The following is a 25,464-nucleotide window of genomic DNA, read 5'->3' as shown; positions in this document are numbered from 1 at the left end:
GGACACAGCAATTGGAACTCAACCAGGAAAAGTGTGAGCTGACGAACTCGGGAGGGCTAACAAGGCAAGGGATCACACTATGAAGGGTGTGATCCTGGACATTACTGAAAAAACCAAGATGCTGCCTGGGCTGGGGGTTCTCATGGAATCATAGAGTACAGAAGAGGTCCTACGGCCCACTAAGGCTGTACCTCTAAAAACACACTGCGACATATACTAGTCCCATTTTTACACACTAGGCCATTCTCAAAAATATTATGCCATTACAAGTGCTCATCCAAGTACTTTTCAAAGGGTGTGAGGTTTCCTGTTTCAACTTCCCTCCCAGGCAATGCATTCCAGACCTTTGCCACACTCTGGATGAAAACGATTTTCCTCAAACCTCCGCTAAATTTCCCGTGTTTCTCTTTAACATTATGCCCTACCGTTATTGATGATTTAACTAAGGGGAACAATGCTTTCTACTCAACCTATCTTTACCTCTCATAATCTTATATGCCTCTATCAGGACCTCCACTCAACCCCGAAAACTTCTCTGCTTCACAGAAAATAATCTGAATTTTTCCAGCCTTTCTTCACAGCTAAAATGCTCCAACATATACAACATCCTTTTCATTCCCTCCAGTGCAATCACATCCTTCCTGATGGGTGGTGACCAAAATGCCACACACAACTCCAGCTGTGGCCTAACCAAACTTTTAAACAGCACAAAGTGACCTCCCCACTCTTACCATCTGATAAAGGGAGATGTCCCATATGTCTTTGTAACAACCCTTACTAGCCTGACCTGACCCCTTCAGGAATTTATGAACTAGCACCCTAGGATCCCTTTTCTCCTCTCAGCTTCCCAGTGTCCTGCTATGCATTAGATTTAGACTTAGGTTTTATTATCACACATATTCAATACAGGGTACAGGAGTGCAATGCCACCTCAGACGGTGCCATCTCAGGTGCAAAGTACCTCGGTACGAAATTTCAGTTGCAAATGTAGAAAATTTATCCATCCTTCTTTACTCAGTCGCAGGGGAGTGGAACGCAAAGCCGGAGAGGGTAGTGGAGTCGGCCTCATTAGGGGCATTTAATCGGCCATTAGACAAGTACATGGATGACAGTATAAGGTAGTGGTGGAGGTGAGACAGACCTTGGGATGAGGGTAATAGTTCGGGACAACATCGTGGGCCGAAGGGCCTGTACTGAGCTGTACCGTTCCATGCTCTATGTTATAAAAATAATTGAATACGTTAAAAAGTTCAGCACTACAGTCTTCTTAGTATAACAGTAGAAAAATAAAAACAAAAGTTTAAAAAGTCAAACATTACAGTCCTTTCTTAAGCCACGAGTTTTCAGACACTCTGACCGAGGCTTCCCCCATGACGGTTCGTATTCCCCTGCGCTGGGCTAAGGCCCGCCCATCCTTGCCGGTGGACTTCACTGCTGACTGCCGTTGCTGACCTCCATCGGGCACGACAGGCTTTGCCACATTAAGTACTCTCTTATCTTAATCCTTCTTCAGGCTATATCAATCTGCCACTGACCTGCCCATCTGACCGATGCCAAGATTGAAGCAGACAAGGGGAACTGGTAAAGATGTTTAAGATTTTGAAGGGCATAGAAAGGATAACTGGAAGCTGCTTTTTCCATTCGTAGACATGTCAATACACAGGGGGCATAGATTGAAGTTCACAGGTAGAAAGCTAAGAGGGGAGTTGAGGAGAACCTATTTTCCCAGTGTGGTGGGAGTCCTGAGCTCACTGACTGAAAGTGTGGCTGATTCAGAAAGTGTCTGAATATTTAAGTATTTAGATATTCACTTGTGTTGCCGTAGGCTCCAGGGCTATGAGCCAAAGTGAGTTCGATGCAGACAGATCTTTGTTGAGCAGTGCAGGAACTACGGACCGCATGGCCTCCTCCTGTGCAAAAAACATCCATGAGACTATAATTACACAGCTTTTCTTTGAGGCATTTCTCCACTTGACTGATTCTTTGTAAATGCAAGGCCGATAAAATAAATCCTTTTCTTAAAAGCTTCCATCTCACTGAGAAAGCTTCAGGCCAATTTGATAATCTGCTCTCAAAAATCTGCTCATGTTTTGATAGTTATGACAAATTCTACTATCAGGGCTGACACAATCCACAACATTCTAAATCAATCAATAATATTCCAGAAAGATGATCATTTGCCTATCCGACCAATTTTAACTGTTGCTTTAAAAAATAGAGAAATAAATCTGGATCTGTCAAAAACTAATCAGTTCTTCCTTGGACCATACCCGTACGTACCAGCTTTCAATGAAATATGCCCATTAGTTTGTGAGATACATTGCTGACCAACAGAACAACAAATGGGCAAAAACATTACCTCACATTCAGTGTTATCACTTCTGCAAGTGAGCAGTAGAGTCATACAGCACTTCCAAATCTTTTTCCCAGTGCGAATGATGAAAACATTATTGGTCACAAAAACAGCCGCTAAGGTTAGTGCCTTTGAGAAACAATAGCATCATACATATGTAGCGCATCATTTATCTTGCAGGAATGTACTGTGCACATTCTGCACAGACCAAGTTATGACTTAACACTCATGTGGCAGTGACTAAATACAGAAATATACTAATACAGCAAACCTTTTGTTAAACAGCACCTGCGGTACCAGGAATGAGCTGAATAATCAAAAATTCCAGTTGATCAATAGGTCCACACACGCAAAAAACACACACTCAATAATAGGAACATAATGCATGGGATATACACATTGTATCAGTGATAATGGGAACTGCAGATGCTGGAGAATCCAAGATAATAAAATCTGAGGCTGGATGAACACAGCAGGCCCAGCAGCATCTCAGGAGAACAAAAGCTGACGTTTCGGGCCTAGACCCTTCATCAGATGAAGGGTCCAGGCCCGAAACGTCAGCTTTTGTGCTCCTGAGATGCTGCTGGGCCTGCTGTGTTCATCCAGCCTCACATTTTATTATCTGGGATATACACATCACTGTTCTCCCTCATTTACAGCATAAATGACTTCAGTAATGAGGCAACTTTGCCTCAATTAAAACTTACTGGCAGAGTGCCTTTTCACTTGCATCCTCACCATACATCACAAGATGATGAGAATACAGTAAACATCTGGTGTATAATTTTTGTCAGTTTATTGAGTGTGCTAGTTTGTTGAACAAAGTTTACATACAGTTAAATCTACAGTTTACATGTGTATCAGCAATGATAGATTTAGTACTGACACTTGTATTTTTCCTCCAGATGACCCTTGTAGAGTCACGTCAAGCCAATTTTCAAAGAAAGCACTCTGATTCTTCCACTCATACTTCTGGAAAAGGAAGTTGCAGAACGTCACTGACTGACTTTACTTATTTGAATACAGCGTAAGGTACATAGAACATCGAACAGTACAGGCCCTTCAGCCCACAATGTTGTGCCGAACTTTTACCCTAAACCTCAGGTCTATCTAACTCCACCCCTATCTTATATGACCATCCATATGCCTGTCTAATAGTCACTTAAATGCCCCGAATGAGGCCGACTCCGCAACCCACTCCAGCTGAAACAAAGATCTCTTTGAATTGTCATTTGTCACACATGTATTGAATCAAAAAACAAATTTCTCACTTCCATAGATTTCTGTAGCATCTTAATATGATTTGTGAAGATTAATACTTCACCCGATCATTTTATAAATACAACTTTAAACAAAATGCCACTATATGGAACTTGTATGTTGGTATTTGTGCAGATGCCAATTCAGTTTGTGTGATCTGTTTCGATGCAACGAGTGATAAACACTTCGAATAAAATGGTTGAGAGCAGTATATGTGAGATTTAATACCATGCTTTATCTACAGATAACTCATCTGCAGGTAGTTATTCATGAGACTCAACTGACATCATGTCTCAGGGGAGCTTGTGACCTCTGGGTTAGGTGTTGTTTGACCATTGCCTACTGGTCACTGGTTGAGAGGAAAGAGAACTACTAGCTGCTATCCATTTTCAACAAGTGATCATGATAATCTACCTGCGTTTCAACGTCCCATCAACATGCAAGAATTGTTGCTCGAAGAGGCTTCTGTGTAACAAACAGGAGCAGAATCAAGATCAACCTTGCTTTCCCTATCTGAACAAGCTGCCAACACCAGAAATATGGGACCGTCTTAATCATTCTTATACAATTAACTTTTACAATAGACAACAGGTGCAGAAGTAGGCCATTCGGCCCTTTGAGCCAGCACCACCATTCATTATAATCATGGTTGATCATCCACAATCAGTATCCTGTCCCTGCCTTATCCCCATAACCCTCGATTCCACTGTCTTTAAGAGCTCTATCCATCTCTTTCTTGAAACTATCCAGAGACTTGGCCTCCACTGCCTTCTGGGGCAGAGCATTCCATACATCCACTGCTCTCTGGGTGAAGAAGTTTTCCCTCAACTCTGTTCTAAATGCCCTACCCCTTATTTTTAAACTGTGTCCTCTGGTTCTGGACTCACACATCAGCGGAAACATGCTTCCTACCTCCAGAGTATCCAATCCTTTAACAATCTTATACGTCTCAATCAGACACCCTCTCATCCTTCTAAGCCAGGTCCCTGTACAGCTGCAGAAGGACCTCTTTGCTCCTATACTCAATTCCTCTTGTTATGAAGGCCAGCATGCCATTAGCTTTCTTCACTGCCTGCTGTACCTGCATGCTCGCTTTCATTGACTTATGTACAAGAACACCTAGATCTTGTTGTACTTCCCCCTTGACCTAACCTGACTCCATTTAGATAGTAATCTGCCTTCCTGTTCTTGTCACCAAAATGGATAACCACACATTTATCCATATGAAACAGCGTCCGCCATGCATCCGTCCACTCCGCTAGCCTGTCCAAGTCACCCTGTATTCTCATAACATCCTCCTCACATTTCACACTGCCACCCAGCTTTGTGTCATTGGCAAATTTGCTAATATTACTTTTAGTGCCTTCATCTGTATCATTAATGTATATTGTAAACAGCTGCGGTCCCAGCACTGAACCTTGTGGTAGCCCACTGGTCACCGCCTGCCATTCCGAAAGGGACCCGTTTATCACTACTCTCTGCTTCCTGTCAGATAGCCAATTTTCAATCCAAGTCAGTATTTTGCCCCAAATACCATGTGCCCTAATTTTGCTCACTAATCTCCTCTGTGGGGCTTTATCAAAGGCTTTCTGAAAGTCCTGGTCCACCCCATCCACTGGCTCTCCCTTGTCCATCTTCACAGTTATATCCTCAAAAAATTCCAGAAGATCAGTCAGGCACAATTTCCCCTTCGTAATTCCTGCTGACTCTGACCTATCCTGTTACGGCTATCCAAATGAGTTGTAATTTCATCTTTTATAATTCACTCCAGCATTGTTCCCACCACTGACGTCCGGCTAACCGATCTATAATTTCCTGTTTTCTCTCTCCCTCCTTTCTTGAAAAGTGGGACAACATCAGCCACCCTCCAATCCGCAGGAACTGATCCTGAATCTAGAGAACATTGGAAAATGATTACCAATGCGTTCACGATTTCCAGAGCCACCTCCTTAAGTACCCTGGGATGCAGACCATCAGGTCCCAGGGACTTATCAGCCTCCAGACCCAACAGTCTATCCAACACCATTTCTTGCCTCACATAAATACCCTTCAATTCATCCATTACCCTAGGTCCTTCAGCCATTATTATATCTGGGGGATTGCTTGTGTCTTCCCGAGTGAAGACAGTTCCAAAGTACCTACTCAACTCTTCTGCCATTTCCTTGATCCCCATAATAAATTCACTTGTTTCTGTCTTCAAGGGCCCAATTCTAGTCTTAACCATTTTTTTTTCAACACACCTTTTACTATCCTCCTTGATAATTGGAACTGCAGATGCTGGAGAATCCAAGATAACAAAATGTGGAGCTGGATGAACACGGCAGGCCAAGCAGCATCTCAGGAGCACAAAAGCTGACGTTTCGGGCCTAGACCCTTCATCCAGGCCCGAAACATCAGCTTTTGTGCTCCTGAGATGCTGCTTGGCCTGCTGTGTTCATCCAGCTCCACACTTTGTTATCCTTACTATTCTCCTTCATATTTTTGGTCAGTTTTCCTTCGTACCTCATTTTTTTCTCCGCGTATTGCCTTTTTAGTGATCTTCTGTTGCTCTTTAAAAGCTTCCCAGTCCTCCGGCATCCCGCTCATCTTTGCCATGTTATACTTCTCTTTTATCTTTAGAGAGTCCTTAACTTCCCTCGTCAGGCACGGCCGCCCCTGCCTCCCCTTAGGATCTTTCTTTGGAATGAACTGATCCCGCACCTTTTGCATTATATCCAGAAATACCTGCCATTGTTGTTCCACTGCCATCCCTGCTACGGTATTGAACCATTGAACTTTGGCCAGCTCCTCCCTCATCGCTCCATAGTTCCCTTTCTTCAACTACAATGCTGACACTTCCAATTCTCCCTTCTCCCTCTCAAATTGCTGATTAAAACTTATCATATTATTGTCACTACCTCTAATGGCTTCTTTACTTCAAGGTCCCTGATCAAATCCGGTTCGTTGCACAACACCAGATCCAGAATTGCCTCCTCCCTGGTAGGCTCCATACTGACTCTGCATCTCCTGATTCTACGTCTCCACTCGCAAAGGGCTGAAGATTTTATATTTCTTTACATTCATAATTTCATATCTATTTTACTATTTCTTCTTTCTTTATTATTTCATATTTCTTTACTTCTGACTATTTTAAATACAACAGGTTTTCTTATGCTACATCAGTGACGACATTTCAAAGGTAGTTTAGCTGCCTATAAAGTACTTTTTATGCCTGAGACCATAAAATGAGCTACATAAATGCACTTCTTTCTTTTATTAACTTCTGTAGTTGTGTGCTTCTTTGCCAATGGAGGATTGGCTACATTTACACAGGGTAATGTAGGTGAAATACATTTCCTATGACAAAATTCCAAACCAAAGTTACGAAATTAGAATAATAAACTATTGGCTGTTTGCAACTGAACACTGTAGATGAGCAAAGGTCACTTAATCAGTAAAGTACTAATTAAGTATGTTCCCGACATGGAGAATACAAATGAAAACTACGGTAATGCTCATAGGAAATTGGACAACGTTCTATTTTATGATCATAGCAATGCCATATCATCAACACATGTTTTAATAGATAATAAGTCACTCCGGGATATTTATTCATTTGTTTTATATCCTCAAGATCATCTTTGCAAATCCTGTGAACAGGGACCACTGAACAGCTTACTTAGCCTTTCTTTTACACCTATAATATCCATGTTTTATCCCTCTCCCCTCGATGTTTGTCTGCAGGAAGATGAGTTAACAGGGGGCTTACAGTTTTAATTTGTACAGATATGTGTCCAATGTTTGTAAATATCTGACTGTAGCTAGAATCTATGCAGTTGTAATAAATAGGCATTCTTGTTAAGAACAGAAATCTGGACCGTGGTCTTCATCAGTTTGGATCTAAAAGACAAGTAAATTAGGGAAACTTAGATACTTTTCAAAATCTTCCACATTGGGATGACTCTGGAAACTGCAGGCTCGAATTGCAGCATGGTACCCTTCTGAATGTAACACCTGAAATCACGAAAGTAATAACTTGCTTGAAAATGAACATGGACTCTATGGGTTAAGGTGACACAAGCCCACGAGCTACAACATGGGGAAAAATACAGTGGATGCTATTTTTAATGAACAGTGTGTCAACATCAACTGTTCTGTCTGAGAGTGAAATCTGAGAAATGAAAAGTGAAAACTGCCAGGTTAGAAAGTTCCAGCTACGTGCTTACCTGATGGAAATGCATTGATTGTGATATTAATATATATATATGATTGTTAATTGAGAGTACTGATGAATTTTGCTTTTTGTTTCTGTGATGATCTAAATAATCCATTTGTCAACACAATAAAGTAGATATTGTTATTGTAAAACACCCCTGAAAATCCAAAGAAAATTTCAAGAGGGGCCAAATAAGTCGTGTTGGGGAACAAAGAAATGGCAGAGGAACTGAACAAGTATTTTGCATCAGTCTTCAGGTTGGAAGGCACCAGTAGTAGAACTTTAAGGGAGTCTGAAGCAGAAGTGAGTGTGGTGGCCATCTCAAAGGAGAAGCTGAAGGGTCTGTGTGGAATTTGTACATTCTCCCCATGTCTGCACGGGTCTCCGCCAGGTGCTCTGATTTCCATCCACAGTCCAAAGATGTGCAGGCAAGGTGGATCAGCCATGGCAAATGTGAGCTTGCGGGGAAACAGTACAGGGCTGGGTCTCGGTGGGATGTTCTTTGCGGAGATGGTGCAGACCCAATGGCCTCTTTCCGCTCTGTAGGAATTCTATAATTCCGAGAAGATGGTAAATTACATGGACCAGATGGACTGCCCCCCAGAGTTCTGAAGGAGATAAGTGAAAAAACCATGCAGTTATTGGTGATCTTTCAGGAATTACTGGAGTCAGGGTGGGTCCCAAAGGAGTACAAAATGGCAAATATAACGCCCCTGTTTAAAATGGAGGGAGGCAAAAGACAAGAAATTATAGACCTGTTAGCCTGGCGCTGGTCATTAGGTCAGATTTTAGAGTCCATTATTAAGGATGAGGCCGGAGAGTACTTGGAAGTACATGGTAATACTTGGAAATACATGCTAAATTGGGCTGAGAAAAGACAACTTTGTCAAGGGAAGGTCTCTGTTAGATTCTTTGAGAATGTAACCAGTGAGTTAAAACAAAAGAGAACCATTGAACTTTATCTGTTTGGATTTCCAGAAAGCCTTTGAGAAGGTCCCACACAGGAGGCTTCAAAATTTAAAAAAATGAGCTTATGGTGTTCGGGAGTAGGTACTGCCACGGACAGAGAATTGGCTAACTGGCGGAATGCACAGAGTGGCAATAAAAGGGTCTTTTTCAGGATGGCAGCCAGCAACTATAGGAGTTCCGCAGTCATCAGAGTTCAGACTACAGCCATTCACATTATACATTAACAATCTGGACAAAGGAACTGATGGTATTGTTGTCCATAGTGGGTTGTGGCTAAGTTTGCAGATGACATTTCGATAGGCAGTGTTGAGGGGGTTGGGAGGTCACAGAGAGTCTTTCGAGAAGTGGCATTACAGGCATAGACTATTTTCTAAATGGGGAAAGGCTTCAGAAATCTGAAGCACAAAGATGCCCCAGTTCAGGATTCTTTTAACATGCAGGTTCAGTTGGCAGTTGGGAAGGCAAATGCAATGTCAGCATTCATTTCAAGACGGCAAAAATACAAGAGCAGAGAGGTATTGCTGAGGCTGTGTAAGGCTCTGGTCATATTGCATTTGGAATATTAAGAGCAGTTTTTGGCCATCTATCTAAGGAAGGATGTGCGGGCCTTTGTCAGGGTCTCGCGGAGGTTCTCAAACATAATCCTGGGGATGAAGGGACTGTCATGTGAGGAGTGGCTGAGAACTCTGGGTCTGTACTCGATGGAGTTTAGAAGGACGAAGGGGGTCACACTGAAGGTCAGTCAGGCCTGGATAGAGTGCACACGGAGATGTTGTTTCCACGAGTCGGAGAGACTAGGACCTGAGGGCACAGCCTCAGAGTCAAAGGGACCACCCTTCAGGATGGAGATGAGGAGGAATTTATTCAGTCAGAAAGTTGCGAATCTGTGGAACTCATTGATGTAGAAAGCTGTGGAGGCCAAGTCAGAGGTGATTTCAGGCATAGATAGATATGTTCTTGCTTAGTATGGACAAAGGAGAATGGGATTGAGAATGATAGATCCCACTCAATGGGCTGAATGATCTAATTCTGTTCTTAAATCTTCAGGTCTAAAACACTGGAATGAATCAGTTCAGTGTCATTTTTATTGCACTGCAAGGACAGTATCTCTCCAAAAGACCGAAGAAATTTTCTCACTCTGTTGTTGCAAACCTATTCAATAACTGGCAACAATGCTCCTCTTGTGCCTCTCTCAACCGATGCTAGTTAGTTCTCCACTCAAAGTAACTGGACCATCCCGGTATTACTGGCACTCGTGCCATGTTTGAAGGCTATTGTGGACCAGTAAATTGCTCAGAATCCAGAACTGCCTCGTACCGTTCATAGCATTTGTCCCAGACAGGGCAGGAAAGGGGAAATTAGCACCTTACTTTACAGTTAGGGACCTGGAGGTCCTGGTGGATGGATTGGTGCAGTGCAGAACTGTCCTCTTTCCCAAGGACAAGCACAGGAGGCCACGACACAAGACTCGGCCAGACTGATCCAAGGCTGTCCAGTGCCAATGCAGGCTCAACCACCAAAAGAACCATCCAGCAGTGCTGCAAGATCAGTGACCCCTGCTCCAACAGAAGAAGAGCCTCATTGTTCTGTGCTACCTCACATTCACCCTCTCTCTAATTCTGCACCACCCTTCAGCACAGCTCATGTAATACCATTCTCACCAAAGCATTCAATGTCTGTCTTCACTTGCTCTCGCCTACTTGAGGGCCCAAGGCTATTAATCCTCTATGTCTCTGTGCCTCTTGCTCTCACCCAGGAGACCTCACCTCCCTTCCCAAACATACATGAGCACTAACAAATGCACCAGCTCATTTCATCTCACTCAATCCCTCCCTTTGTTTCATCCTGGAAAAACAGCCCACAGTAGGGCAGAAAGAGCCAACACAGGTAGTGAGGTGTCTAACGTTCGACTTCTCACAACCTATGAGGATAGTGTCCTGACGATGGTCATCCTGAGCAGCCAACTGATTGCATCCAAGCCCCTCGAGTGATATCAGACAATGCCCTGGAGTTACCTAGATCTGCTGCCTGAAACTGCCTCCCTTGACTGGAGACCATTCCCCTCGGAACCTGAAGCATGACCATGAGGTTGGAGACAATGCAACGCGTTCTGTGCTTCTGCAGCTGGCACATGCTGCAGGTGTGAGATCAACATATCACGGTGCTGAACAGCAACACACCCACTCCTTTGATTGATGACTGCTGACAAACATGACAAGCTGTCTGGCTTGGTCTCGATGCCAAAAGGTTAATCAATATACTAGCATTATGAGTCTGTGAGGTGTGGCGGAGGGGGCAACCCATAAAAAGACAAGGCAAATGAAGACAAGGCAGAGGAGCTGTTAGCATTCATGCAGGGACAAAATGAGAGTGGAGAGCTCAAGCAAGGTGTCCTGATGTGTAACGTGGCCCAATACACGAATGGGTGCCTGTTCCTGCATATAAAAGTGCCCTGGCAGTAGCACTGCAATGAGGGGGGCTGCTGCAATCCAAAATGCAGCAATGAAGTACAGAAGAGTACTGAAAGCAGATGTGAGATGTGCTGAGGCTGGAACATGCCACATGTCAAAACTGTGGAGATGGGGTGCTACTGAAGGGTGTGGCTGCAGATGCTGGTGACTACTACCCAAGTTGGAGGTCCAGAGGAGCATTGAGCAATGTGCAAGCACCACACACCCACTCAGAATTTCATTTTGGTAATTCTGAGAGTCTAGTTTCTGTCTGGCAGGTAGAAAAAGTATTAATGAGGGTGGTACTGAGAAATAATCCATGCCTTTCAGTACTCCCTAGTGTGAATTTCCGCTTAATGTCTGCAATTTTACTGGAAAATGCAAAATTTTGGTTTTGACATCCAGAAGGACCTTGAGCTGCAATCAATATGAAGGGTACGCACCTAATGAACAATGTCAAAATTGACAGTCACAATAATGATATAATATTGGAACACATCTCATGCAGACGAAACTCAATTTAATATAAATGAAATATTGGAGGTGATTAGGGGTGTATAGAAGGACACTGAAAGTTTAACCCCGGACTTTCATCTCCAAGTCCTAGAATTATATCCAGCCCGGACTGAAAGAAAATAAAATTCTCTCCGCTTGCAAGGATTCCCCAATATACTGTCACAGTCCTCATACATTTCCAAGTGAAGTGCATAACATTATTCCTAAATGGAGTTTAGTAAACAATCTGACTGAGATTAGCTGAAGGACAATTAGTCTGGAAAATACCACAATGACACAGTTAGAACATAGAACATAGAACAGTACAGCACAGAACAGGCCCTTCAGCCCACAATTTTGTGCCGACCATTGATCCTCATGTAAGCACCCTCAAATTTCTGTGACCATATGCATGTCCAGTAGTCTCTTAAATGACCCCAATGACCTTGCTTCCACAACTGATGCTGGCAACGCATTCCATGCTCTCTCAACTCTCTGTGTAAAGAACCCGCCTCTGACATCCCCTCTATACTTTCCTCCGACCAGCTTAAAACTATGACCCCTCATGTTAGCCTTTTCTGCCCTAGGAAATAGTCTCTGGCTATCAACTCTATCTATGCCGCTCATTATCTTGTATACCTCAATTAGGTCCCCTCTCCTCCTCCTTTTCTCCAATGAAAAGAGTCCGAGCTCAGTCAACCTCTCTTCATAAGATAAGCCCTCCAATCCAGGCAGCATCCTGGTTAACCTCCTCTGAACCCTCTCCAAAGCATCCACATCTTTCCTATAATAGGGCGACCAGAACTGGGCGCATTACTCCAAGTGCGGTCTAACCAAAGTTTTACAGAGCTGCAACAAGATCTCACGACTCTTAAACTCAATCCCCCTGTTAATGAAAGCCAATACACCATATGCTTTCTTAACAACCCTGTCCACTTGGGTGGCCATTTTAAGGGATCTATGTATATGCACACCAAGATCCCTCTGTTCCTCCACACTGCCAAGAATCCTATCCTTAATCCTGTACTCAGCTTTCAAATTCGACCTTCCAAAATGCATCACCTCGCATTTATCCAGGTTGAACTCCATCTGCCACCTCTCAGCCCATCTCTGCATCCTGTCAATGTCCCGCTGTAGCCAACAACAGCCCTCTATACTGTCAACGACACCTCCTTGCTTCGTGTCATCTGCAAACTTGCTGACCCATGCTTCAATCCCCTCATCCAAGTCATTAATAAAAATTACAAACAGTAGAGGCCCAAGGACCAAGAGCCCTGTGGAACACCACTCACCACTGACTTCCAGGCAGAATCTTTTCCTTCTACTACCACTCGCTGTCTTCTGTTGGCCAGCCAATTCTGTATCCAGACAGCTAAGTTCCCCTGTATCCCATTCCTCCTGACCTTCTGAATGAGCCTACCATGGGGAACCTTATCAAATGCCTTGCTGAAGTCCATATACACGACATCCACAGCTCGACCCTCATCAACTTTTCTAGTCACATCCTCAAAGAACTCGATAAGGTTTGTGAGGCATGACCTGCCCCTCACAAAGCCATTTATTCCTTGACATTAACTGGATGATGTTCATATTGTGTACTTTATACACATCTTTCTCCAGCACTATCATTTGTCACCGTGAAGAGCATTACAATCAGAGTGTCAAGACGTCTACATGATCCTGTACAGATCTGACCAAATGGAATCAAAAGTATATCACTTTCAATTTTATGATTTAAAACAAAAGTCGCTCAAACTTTCAACTACTTTCTCTGTTGAACTAAAATGAAATTAGAACATACTGAAACCTTATGTCATCAATACTCGGATTGATTTTAATCAGTCAACAATCTTCACATTTACTTAACTGATCATGTACATATCAAAATCCAATACGTCGCATGCAGTTTCATGCACCTTAGGACAATCTAAACATACTACATTAAAGTGTAAATCATAGATACGTATCAAAGACGCTCAGCAGCCAGTTCAGACACATGTCGACACAGAGTGACACATTGACCAAGTGATTTTGTTCCAAACCATCATAAATGGTCGTCAAACAGTTGATTACTTCAGTCACATTTCGACGTTGCTCGTTTTGTGTCAATTTGTGTTGATCCAAGACGCGTTGTGCTGTGTGCAACTCCAACAGATCCACTACAAAGGAGGAAGAAAACTAACTTCAATTACAGTTTTAACTTATTGGAGCTATTAAATAAAATTAATTCCTTTATTTGGCCTCGAAATAAATACAAGGATTCACAAAAGTACTCTGGAATGATGGAAACAGGCCATTTCCTTCTCAAATGCAAAATGTCAAATCTAACGAGGGAACCGTCAGTGATGCTGGTCATATTCTGTTGTTTGGTTCAGTAATTTCTGCAGAACAATGGTGGAGGAACAGTAGCTTTCTATGTCATGAAGCCCTCCTTTATATTTATGAAGCAGGACTCACAACAATTTAACCTCAAACATCCATCTCTTTCAACCGATGTTCATTCTCACGACATCCAAATCCAAAGTACAATCTAATTGGCTCTTTACCCGTTTAAAATAGTGGATCTTACAACCCATATTTCACTTCTGGTAATCAGCATTCTTTTAAATCACACTATGCCACAGCTATTAAGTGTGTTAATCACACATTCTTGTTAATTTTAAAAAGGTGCTCTGTTACCTAGGTTTTGAACTAGATTTCTCTTGTAATTTTGCTATTTTGTCATACATATGGTATGTTCTACAGTGTCTACCAAAAACAATTAGTAGTTAACCAAGTATCACTTCAATGTTAGTTCACATGATGCCAACAAAATCTGGCAAACTTCATCAAAACATCAAATGCCAGTCGAACCACTCGAAATATAACAGAACCTCCATAAATAAAATCTAATGGCAATGTGAGGAATGAAGCGCCCAGAGATATGCATTCATGTGACTGAAATCATTGATTTTCTCGGCTTCTAACCCTTCCACAGGCAGCAAGATCCTGGCCCATGAACATTGACTGCTTCAAAAAAATTCCTCTTTACAACCCCTACATCTTTTCCCCAAAACATGAATGCATTCCCTTCTCCTTGTAACATCATCCACCAGCCATGGGAACACAGCCTTTCCACGTTTATTTTACCCCAACTGATCATAATCCTTTATGTTTCATTAACTACTTATTAATCCCCTGTACTCCAATGAAAATAGCATTAGCTAAATTTGTTGATAAAATGTCACATTCCTAAAATACGTTGGGTAAATTTCATCATTATTATTCAATACTACCAAAATTATTACCCTTGAAGTTTAGTCACCAGATTTGGCTGCATCATTCCAGTCCTATTTCAAGGTTCAGGATAACTTCTTTGTTTTAGCACTGCATGAGCTCGATTATACAGCCCCATCCCACAGATACGAAGGTGGGAAGAAACACATAAAATCTGGAGGGCACTGTGTGTATATGTGTGGAAGTTCTGGGGAACTGTCAAGCAGCCTGCCTATCCTTTGGCCTGCTGAGACCAGTTGATGGCAATTTAAGAGATCCCCTCTATTGCCTAAGGAGATAGATGTCAATCAGAAAGACAGTCAGCTTTAGATGCATAATCCAGCCTAGAAAACGTGAGTTGGAAGGGGAACCTCATTCGCAGGCCCCTTGGCCTGATCCTAGGCACTTCACACCCTTAAACTCTCATCCAACCTTTCAACAACCCCTAACAACCCTCGGCCACTCCGTACCTCTCGTCGGGGACCCGCCCTCCAGCCATCAGCAACTTCAGACTCTTCTGAGCTCTAAGTGGCCAGGAGTTTGACAAGGTAGAACTTCCATCCAAGAGGGTGCCTGATGTCCTGCCTCCAGCCATTTAATGCTGCAGGGCAGATGTGAAGAGCATGGGCAGGCTCCTGTTTGGCATTTCAACTGGGAGAGACCTGAGCAGGAGCTGGGGCAACAGCACCATGTCGAGTACTATTTATCAGACCAAAACTTCCATATCCTCAGCATTCTCTCCAATGTTCTGCCAATTCAACAGTCAGTGCCCAAGGTTAGTGGGAAACCAGAAATAAGGAAAGATTTCAAAGCTGAGAAATAGAAAAGAAACAGACAATAAGAGCTTATTTGAACAAATGAAGGAAGAGGTCAAAGTGAACGCAGATCCCTTAAAGAATGAAGGCTGCAAAAATAATAATGGGGAATCAGGAAATGGCAAATGAGACAAATAAATACTTTATGTCAGTCTTCACAGCAAAAGGCACAAATACCATCTCAAAAATATTTAGTGAACAAAGAGCAAAAAGCAGACAGGAAATATCACCAGAGAAAAGGTGCTCGGGAAACTAATGGGGCTAAAGGTCGAGAGGTATCCTGGACCTGATGTACTCTGCACTAGGATATTAAAAGATGTAGCCACAGAGATACTGGATGCACTGACAGTCATCTTCCAAATATCCTGGGAATCTGGAACATTTCAAGCAGTAGATGGGAATGCTGCCAATGTAACAACTTGATATGAAAAGGAAGGATGACAAAAAATAGGCAACCTCTCATTGGGAAAATATTGCAGTCTGTTGTAAAAGCTGCAACAGCAGGTCATGTGGTCTGGCAATACTATGGCTTTAAGAGGTGTATTTTGTCCTGGCTTGTGTTCTTCTCGAAACCAATAAACAACTCGTGAGGCCTTGGGGTTTTATTTTTTGGAAGTTGTAACAACAAAAGCAGCATGCATGAATGGGTAATTTCCAAAGAAGGGTCTCAGCCAAGACATCAGCTTTCCTGCTCCTCTGATGCTGCATGGCCTGTTGTGTTCATCCAGCTCTACACCTTGTTATCTCAGATTCTCCAGCATCAGCAGTTCTTACTATCTCAGTATGAATGGGTCATGTCAGGCTCCCACAGAACCAAGGTTTTCGTTGCGATTTCGACAGTTGTTGAGGTTTGAAGTTGGCTGTGGAAGCTGTTATCTCTCTCTCTCTCTCTGTGTGCTAAAAGCAGGGGTTCTCTTTCTGCTACCAGAATCATGTGAGACAATCTGTTCTACTGACTTTGCCTTTGCCAAGATGTGTTTGTGGGATATTATGATATTGGAACAGTTGTTGTTTGGTAGTTAAGTAATATATTATTCAATTAAGTTTTCCAGTAGAGTTAAACTAATCTTAATTCTTCTTTCTTTTGCTTGCATTTTAACTGGGGGGAAAGTGGTTTTGCTTCAAGCTGAGTGGTGTGCCCAATCGATTTACATCTGGAACACAGCACCTTAGAATTGTCTTTAAATAAAAGTTTGAGTCTATGTTGTCTCCTTGATACCTATGTGTGGGGATTTGATCGAGTCCATAACAGTGGAAGCACATAATATAATCAAGCAAAGTCAGCATAGCTTCATGGTGGGGAAATTGTGCCTGGCAATTTTTAAAAAATTCTTTGAGTAAGTAACAGACAGGATAGATAAAACAGAACCAGTAGATGTATTGTGTTTAGATTTTAAAATGGCACTTGAAAAAATATCGCCCGAAGTTTACCTAATATAAGAAAAAACACATAATTTTGGGATAGTATATTAGCATGTTTTCAGAATTGGTCAAAGAACAGAAAATAGGCAGTTGGGCTGAAGGGAGAGATAATGGGAACTGCAGATGCTGGAGAATCCAAGACAACAAAGTGTGAAGCTGGACGAACACAACAGGCCAAGTAGCATCTCAGGAGCACAAAAGCTGAAGTTTTGGGCCGAGACCCTTCATCAGAGACGGGGATGGGGAGAGGGTTCTGAAATAAATAGGGAGAGACGGGGAGGCGGACTGAAGATGGATAGAGGAGAAGATAGGTGGAGAAGAGAGTGTAGGTGGGGAGGTGGAGAGGGGATAGGTCAGTCCGGGGAGGACAGACAGGTCATGGAGGCGGGATGAGATAGTAGGTCGGAAATGGAGGTGCGGCTTGAGGTGGGAGGAGGGGTTAGGTGAGAGGAAGAAAAGGTTAGGGAGGCGGGGATGAGCTGGGCTGGATTTGGGATGCAGTTGGGGGAGGAGACGAGCTGGGCAGGTTTTGGGATGCAGTGGGGGAGGGGGAGATTTTAAAATTTATGAAGCCCACATTCATACCATTGGGCTGCAGGGTTCCAAAGCGGAATATGAGTTGCTGTTCCTGCAACCTTCGGGTGGCATCATTGTGGCACTGCAGGAAGCCCATGATGGACAGGTCGTCAAAAGAATGGGAGGGGGAGTTAAAATGGTCTGCGACTGGGAGGTGCAATTGTTTATAGAACATAGAACATAACAGCACAGTACAGGCCCTTGGCCCTCGATGTTGTGCCGACCTGTCATACTGATCTGAAGCCCATCTAACCGACACTATTCCATGTACGTCCATATGCTTATCCAATGACGACTTACATGTACCTAAAGTTGGCGAATCTACTACAGTTGCAGGTAAAGCGTTTCATTCCCTCAATACTCTCTGAGAAAACAAACTACCTCTGACATCTGTCCTCTATCTTTCACCCCTCAATTTAAAGCTATGCCCCCTCGTGCTCGCCGTCACCATCCCAGGGAAAAGGCTCTCATAGCCACCCTATCTAACCCTCTGATTATCTTATATGTCTCAATTAAGTCACCTCTCAACCTTCTTGTCTCGAAGAAAAACAGCCTCAAGTCCCTCAGCCTTTCCTCGTAAGACCTTCCCTCCATACCAGGCAACATCCTAGTAAATCTCCTCTGCACCCTTTCCAAAGCTTCCACATCCTTCCTGTCATGCAGTGACCAGAACTGTACGCAGTACTCCAAGTGCAGCCACACCAGAGTTTTGTACAGCTGCAGCATGCCATCTTGGTTCCGGAACTTGATCCCTCTATCAATAAAAGCTAAAACACTGTATGCCTTCTTAACAGCCCTGTCAACCTGGGTGGCAACTTTCAAGGATCTGTGTACATGGACACCGAGATCTCTCTGCTCATCTACACTACTAAGAATCTTACCATTAGCCCAGTACTTTGCCTTCTGGTTACTCCTACCAAAGTGCATCACCTCACACTTGTCTGCATTAAACTCCATTTGCCACCTCTCAGCTCAGCTCTGCAGCCTATCTACGTCTCTCTGCAAACTACAGCAACATTCGACACTATCCACAACTCCACCGACCTTCGTGTTGTCTGCAAATTTACGAACCCATCCTTCTACACCCTCATCCAGGTCATTTAAAAAAAATGACAAACAGCAGTGGACCCAACACCGACCCTTGTGGTACACCACGAGTAACTGGTCTTCAGGATGAACATTTCCCATCAACTCCCACCCTCTGTCTTCTTTCAGCAAGCCAATTTCCGATCCAAACTGCTATGTCTCCCACGATTCCATTCCTCCGCATTTTGTACAAGAGCCTCCTGTGGGGAACCTTATCGAATGCCTTGCTGAAATCCATATACACCACATCAACCGGTTTACTCTCATCTACCTGTTTGGTCACCTTCTCAAAGAACTCAATAAGGTTTGTGAGGCACGAACTTCCCTTCACAAAACCGTGCTGACTATCCCTAATCAGTTTAATCCTTTCCAGATTATTATAAATCCTATCCCTTATAACCTTTTCCAACACTTTACCAACAACTGAAGTAAGGCTCACTGGTCTATAATTACCAGGGTTGTCTCTACTCCCTTTCTTGAACAGGGGAACCACATTTGCAATCCTCCAATCATGTGGCACTATTCCTGTAGACAATGACGAGTTAAAGATCAATGGCAACGGCTCGGCAATCTCCTCCCTGGCTTCCCAGAGGATCCTAGGATAAATCCCATCCGGCCCAGGGGACTTATCTATCTTCACCCTCTGTAGGATTTCTAATACCTCTTCCTTGTGAACCTCAATCCCACCTACTCTAGTAGCCTGCATCTCAGTATTCTCCTCGACAACATTGTCGTTTTCTAGAGTGAATACTGTTGAAAAATATTCATTTCGTGCTTCCCCTATCTCCTCTGACACCACACACATCTTCCCACTATTATGGTTGATTGGCCCTCATCTTACTCTCGTCATTCTTTTCTCTTTTATCTTATTTATCTTCATGATGTACTTTATGAACAATACCACACTTCCCCAAATCACTTTAAACCATTGGAACCTTAACAACTTGCAGATATCTCCAATTAGCTAACTTCTTCCATTGAAGCACAGCAAGGACCAAGTCCTACAGGGTGAAAATGTTAGAAACAGCAACAAGCGCTGTCCTGCCGAGCCTTACCTAACTTCGTTACTGACCAAACTCCCAGCACCCAGCTCAAAGTTGCACAATTGCTCAAGCTTTGCATTTCAGAGAGTGGCTATTGTAAACATGGAAGATAGGAGCAGGGAGGAGGCCAATTGGCTCTCCGAGTCTGCTCCACCATTCCTTCTGATCATGACTGATCATCCAACTCAATCGCCTAATCCTGCTTTCTCTCCATAACCTTTGATCCCATTCACCCCAAGTGTTATATCTAGCCATGTCTTGAATACGTTCAATGTTTTACCATCAATTACTTCCTTTGGTCATGATTTCCACTGGCTCACCATTCCTTGGGTCAAGAAATACCTCCTCACAAGCATCCTAAATCGTCTATCCTGAATCGTCATACTGTGACCCCTGGTTCTGGACACACCCACCACTGGGAACTGCATCTATCCTGTCCAGTCCTGTTCGAATTTTATAAGTCTCTGTGTGATCCACCTCATTCATTTGAATTCCAGCGAAAACAATCCTAACCGAGTCAATTTCTGATCATACATCAGATCTGCCATCCCCCGAATCAGCCTGATAAACATTCGGTGCACTGATAAACTAAGAGAGTAACAGCATCCTTCTGCAGAAGGGGAGCACAAAACTGCACACACTATATTCTAGGTGCGGCTTCACTAAGGCGCTGTGCAACTGCAAAAACACATTCTGGCTCCTGTACTCAAAACCTCTTGGAATGAAGGCCAACATACCATTTCAGAGATGGTAGGAACTGCCATTGCTGGAGAATCTGAGATAACAAGGTGTGGAGCTGGATGAACACAGCTGGCCAAGTGGTATCAGAGGAGCAGGAAAGATGGCGTTTCAGGTTTGGGCCCTTCTTCAGAAATGGGAGAGGGGAAGGGGATTCTGAAATAAATAAAGCGAGAAGGGGAGGTGGATAGAAGATGGATAGAGTAGAAGGTAGGTGGAGAGGAAACAGACAGATCAAAGAGTCAGTGATGGAGCCAGTAAAAGTGAGTGTTGGTGAGGAGTTAAGATGGGGGTTCGTCAGTCAAGGGAAGGCAGACAGGTCAAGGAGGCAGGGATTACGCTGGTAGGTAGGAGGTGGAGTGGGGATTAGACTGAGAGTTTGGGTTAGGGCTAGGTTTAGGGTTAGAGTTACACCCTAACCCCCACCCCACCTCCTACCTACAAGCCTCATCCATGCCTCCTTGACCTGTCCGTCTTCCCTTGACTGGTCAACGCCCTTCCTAACATTTGTCTTTAGCAGTCGCTTTCTCTTCACGTGTCTATAGAAACTCTTTGTGTCAGTCTTTATGTTCCCTGTATGCTTACATTTGTACTGCATTTACTCCTTCTTAATCAATCCCTTGGTCCTTCTTTGCTAAATTCGAAATTGCTGCCAATCCTCAAATGTCGTTTACTTGGATCAGATTCTATCGCTAATTTCCTTTGTTAAGTCATGGATTGGCCCTCTTACCCATTTTGCTTTAATGCCAGACAGGATTAAACAGTTGTTGCAGTCCCCCGACGTGTTCCTTAAATGTTTGCCATTGCCTATCCACTGACATCTCTTTAAGCAACTCTTTCCTATCTATCAAGGCTAACTTCATGCCTCATATCTTCAGCTTTCATGATTAAGATACAGCATCCTGGTCTCAAAATCAACTCTCTCACTCTCCATCCTGATTTTAAAAATTCTATCATGTTATGGTCACTCATCTCTAAGAAATCTTGCACAGCTAGATTGGCAATGATTCCCTTCTCATTACATAGAACATAGAACATAGAACAGTACAGCACAGAACAGGCCCTTCAGCCCACAATGTTGTGCCAACCATTGATCCTCATGTAAGCACCCTCAAATTTCTGTGACCATATGCATGTCCAGCAGTCTCTTAAATGTCTCCAATCACCTTGCTTCCACAACTGCTGCTGGCAACGCATTCCATGCTCTCACAACTCGCTGTGTAAAAAACCCGCCTCTGACATCCCCTCTATACTTTCTTCCAACCAGCTTAAAATTATGACCCCTCATGTTCGCCTTTTCTGCCCTGGGAAATAGTCTCTGGCTATCAACTCTATCTATGCCGCTCATTATCTTGTATACCTCAATTAGGTCCCCTCTCCTCCTCCTTTTCTCCAATGAAAAGAGTCCGAGCTCAGTCAACCTCTCTTCATAAGATAAGCCCTCCAGTCCAGGCAGCATCCTGGTAAACCTCCTCTGAACCCTCTCCAAAGCATCCACATCTTTCCTATAATAGGGCGACCAGAACTGGGCGCATTATTCCAAGTGCGGTCTAACCAAAGTTTTATAGAGCTGCAACAAGATCTCACGACTCTTAAACTCAATCCCCCTGTTAATGAAAGCCAATACACCATATGCTTTCTTGACAACCCTGTCCACTTGGGTGGCCATTTTAAGGGATCTATGTATCTGCACACCAAGATCCCTCTGTTCCTCCACACTGCCAAGAATCCTATCCTTAAGCCTGTACTCAGCTTTCAAATTCGACCTTCCAAAATGCATCACCTCGCATTTATCCAGGTTGAACTCCATCTGCCACCTCTCAGCCCATCTCTGCATCCTGTCAATGTCCCGCTGCAGCCTACAACAGCCCTCTATACTGTCAACGACACCTCCTTGCTTCGTGTCATCTGCAAACTTGCTGACCCATCCTTCAATCCCCTCATCCAAGTCATTAATAAAAATTACAAACAGTAGAGGCCCAAGGACCAAGAGCCCTGTGGAACACCACTCACCACTGACTTCCAGGCAGAATCTTTTCCTTCTACTACCACTCGCTGTCTTCTGTTGGCCAACCAATTCTGTATCCAGACAGCTAAGTTCCCCTGTATCCCATTCCTCCTGACCTTCTGAATGAGCCTACTATGGGGAACCTTATCAAATGCCTTGCTGAAGTCCATATACACGACATCCACAGCTCGACCCTCATCAACTTTTCTAGTCACATCCTCAAAGAACTCGATAAGGTTTGTGAGGCATGACCTGCCCCTCACAAAGCCGTGTTGACTGCATTTAATCAAGCCATGCTCTTCCAGATGGTCAGAAATCCTATCCATCAGAATCCTTTCGAACACCTTGCAGACGACAGGCGTGAGACTTACTGGTCTGTAACTGCCGGGGATTTCCCTATTTCCTTTCTTGAAGAGAGGAATTACATTTGCCTCTCTCCAGTCCTCAGGTCAGACTCCAGTGGACAGCGAGGATGCAAAGATCTTCGCGAGTGGCGAAGCAATTGCATTTCTCGTTTCCCAAAGCAGCCAGGGACAAATCTGGTCCAGGCCTGGCAACTTGTCAATCTTAATGTTTGACAAAACTTTCAGCACGTCAGCTTCCTCTATCTCTATCCATTCCAGCATGCACACCTGCTCTTCAAAGGTTTCATTCACTACAAAGTTTGTTTCTTTCGTAAAGACAAAAGCAAAAAACTCATTTAGGGCTTCCCCTACCACCTCAGACTCCACACACACAAGTTCCCTATGCTATCCCTGATCGGCCCGACTCTTTCTTTGACCATTCTCTTATTCCTCACCTAAGTGTAAAATGCCTTTGTGTTCTCCCTAATCCGTTCTGCCAAGCCTTTCTCGTGCCCCCTCCTGGCTCTCCTCAGACCATTTTTGAGCTCTTTCCTCGCCTGCCTGTAATCCTCTAGAACTGAGCTTGACCCTAGCTTCGTCCACCTTATGTAAGCTACATAGAACATAGAACAGTCCAGCACAGAACAGGCCCTTCAGCCCACGATGTTGTGCCAACCATTGATCCTCATGTAAGCACCCTCAAATTTCTGTGACCATATGCATGTCCAGCAGTCTCTTAAATGAACCCAATGACCTTGCTTCCACAACTACTGCTGGCAACGCATTCCGTGCTCTCACAACTCTCTGTGTAAAGAACCCGCCTCTGACATCCCCTCTATACTTTCCTCCAACCAGCTTAAAACTATGACCCCTCGTGTCAGCCATTTCTGCCCTGTGAAATAGTCTCTGGCTATCAACTCTATCTATGCCTCTCATTATCTTGTAAACCTCAGTTAGGTCCCCTCTCCTCCTCCTTTTCTCCAATGAAAAGAGTCCGAGCTCAGTCAATCTCTCTTTATAAGATAAGCCCTCCAGTCCAGGCGGCATCCTGGTCAACCTCCTCTGAACCCTCTCCAAAGCATCCACCTTCTTCCTTTTGATGAGATGCTCCACAGCTCTCGTCATCCAAGGTTCCTTTTTCTGACCCCTTCTTGCCTGTCTCAGAGGGACATATTTACTCATCACTCACAACAACTGTTCCTTAAACAGTCTCCACATGTCTATAGTGCCCTTACCATGGAACAATTGCTCCCAGTCCATGCTTCCCAACTCATGTCTAATCGCATCATAGTTTCCTCTTCCCCAATTAAATATCTTCGCATTTTGTCTAATCCTCTCCTTCTCCATAGCTATGTACAATGTGAGGCAGTTATGGTCACTATCACCAAAATGCTCTCCCACCACAAGATCTGATACCTGCCCCGGCTCGTTTCCGAGCACCAAGTCTAGAATGGCCTCTCCCCTCATCGGCCTGTCAACGTACTGAGTTAGGAAACCCTCCTGAACACACCTTACAAAAACAGCACCATTCAAATCTCCTGCTCGAAGGAGGTTCCAATCAATATTGGGAAAGTTAAAGTCACCCATTACAACAACCCTACTACGTCCGCACTTTACCAAAATCTGCCGACCTATGCTTTCTTCAATCTCCCTGCTGCTACTGGGGGGCCTGTAGTAAGCCCCTAACGAGGTGACTACTCCCTTGCTGTTCCCAATTTCCACCCACACTGACTCGGTAGGCAGATCTTCCTCGACAATGGAAGCTTCTGTAGCTGTGATACCCTCTCTGATTAGTAGTGCTACACCGCCTCCTCTTTTTCCACCCTCCCTATTCTTTTTAAATGCTCTAAACCCTGGAATATCCAGCAACCATTCCTGCCCCTGAGAAACCCATGTCTCTGTTATGGCCACAACATCATAGCACCAGGTACTGATCCATGCTCTAAGTTCATCACTTTTATTCCTGATACTCCTTGAGTTAAAGCAAACACACTTTAACCGATCCCTTGGTTTCTTCCCGGGAAAATCCTTCCCACTAGCTGGTCTACCTCTTGCTACTGCCTCACCTGCATCAACTCTCACCTCCGGTATACAGCTCAGGTTCCCACCCACCTGCCATACTAGTTTAAACCCTCTCAAACTACTCGAGCAAACCTTCCACCCAGGACATTGGTCCCCTTCCAGTTCAGATGCAACCCGTCCATCTTGTACAGGTCCCACCTTCCCCAGAAGGCATCCCAATTGTCTACATATCTGAAGCCCTCCCTCCTACACCAGCTGCGCAGCCACGTGTTAAGCTGCGCCCGCTCCCTGTTCCTCGCCTCGCTATCTCGTGGCACCGGTAGTAAACGAGAGAACACTACTCTGTTCGTCCTGCTTTGCAGCTTCCATCCTAACTCCCTGAAATCACTTTTTATATCCTCAATCCTTTTTCTGGCTATATCATTAATCCCAA

General features: G+C 43.9%; 1 protein-coding gene across 3 annotated transcripts in view; it reads right to left on the bottom strand.

The window, feature by feature from the left end:
- LOC132207586 (utrophin-like) overlaps nt 1–25,464 on the bottom strand; it is a 138,557-nt gene that overhangs the window by 28,879 nt on the left and 84,214 nt on the right. The window contains exon 4 of one of the 3 annotated variants that reach the window (XM_059643543.1): nt 13,493–13,881. The exons of the other annotated variants lie outside the window; for them this stretch is intronic. Coding sequence (XP_059499526.1) covers nt 13,828–13,881 — 54 coding nt within the window. The 3' untranslated portion in view covers nt 13,493–13,827. Of the gene's footprint in view, nt 1–13,492; nt 13,882–25,464 lie in introns of those variants that run through there. 3 annotated transcript variants of the gene reach the window in all.

This window comes from Stegostoma tigrinum, unplaced genomic scaffold (assembly GCF_030684315.1).
Source record: "Stegostoma tigrinum isolate sSteTig4 unplaced genomic scaffold, sSteTig4.hap1 scaffold_105, whole genome shotgun sequence".
NCBI lineage: Eukaryota > Metazoa > Chordata > Chondrichthyes > Orectolobiformes > Stegostomatidae > Stegostoma > Stegostoma tigrinum.
Note: the sequence above shows the minus strand (reverse complement) of the source record. Positions and strands in the feature narration are given on the sequence as shown.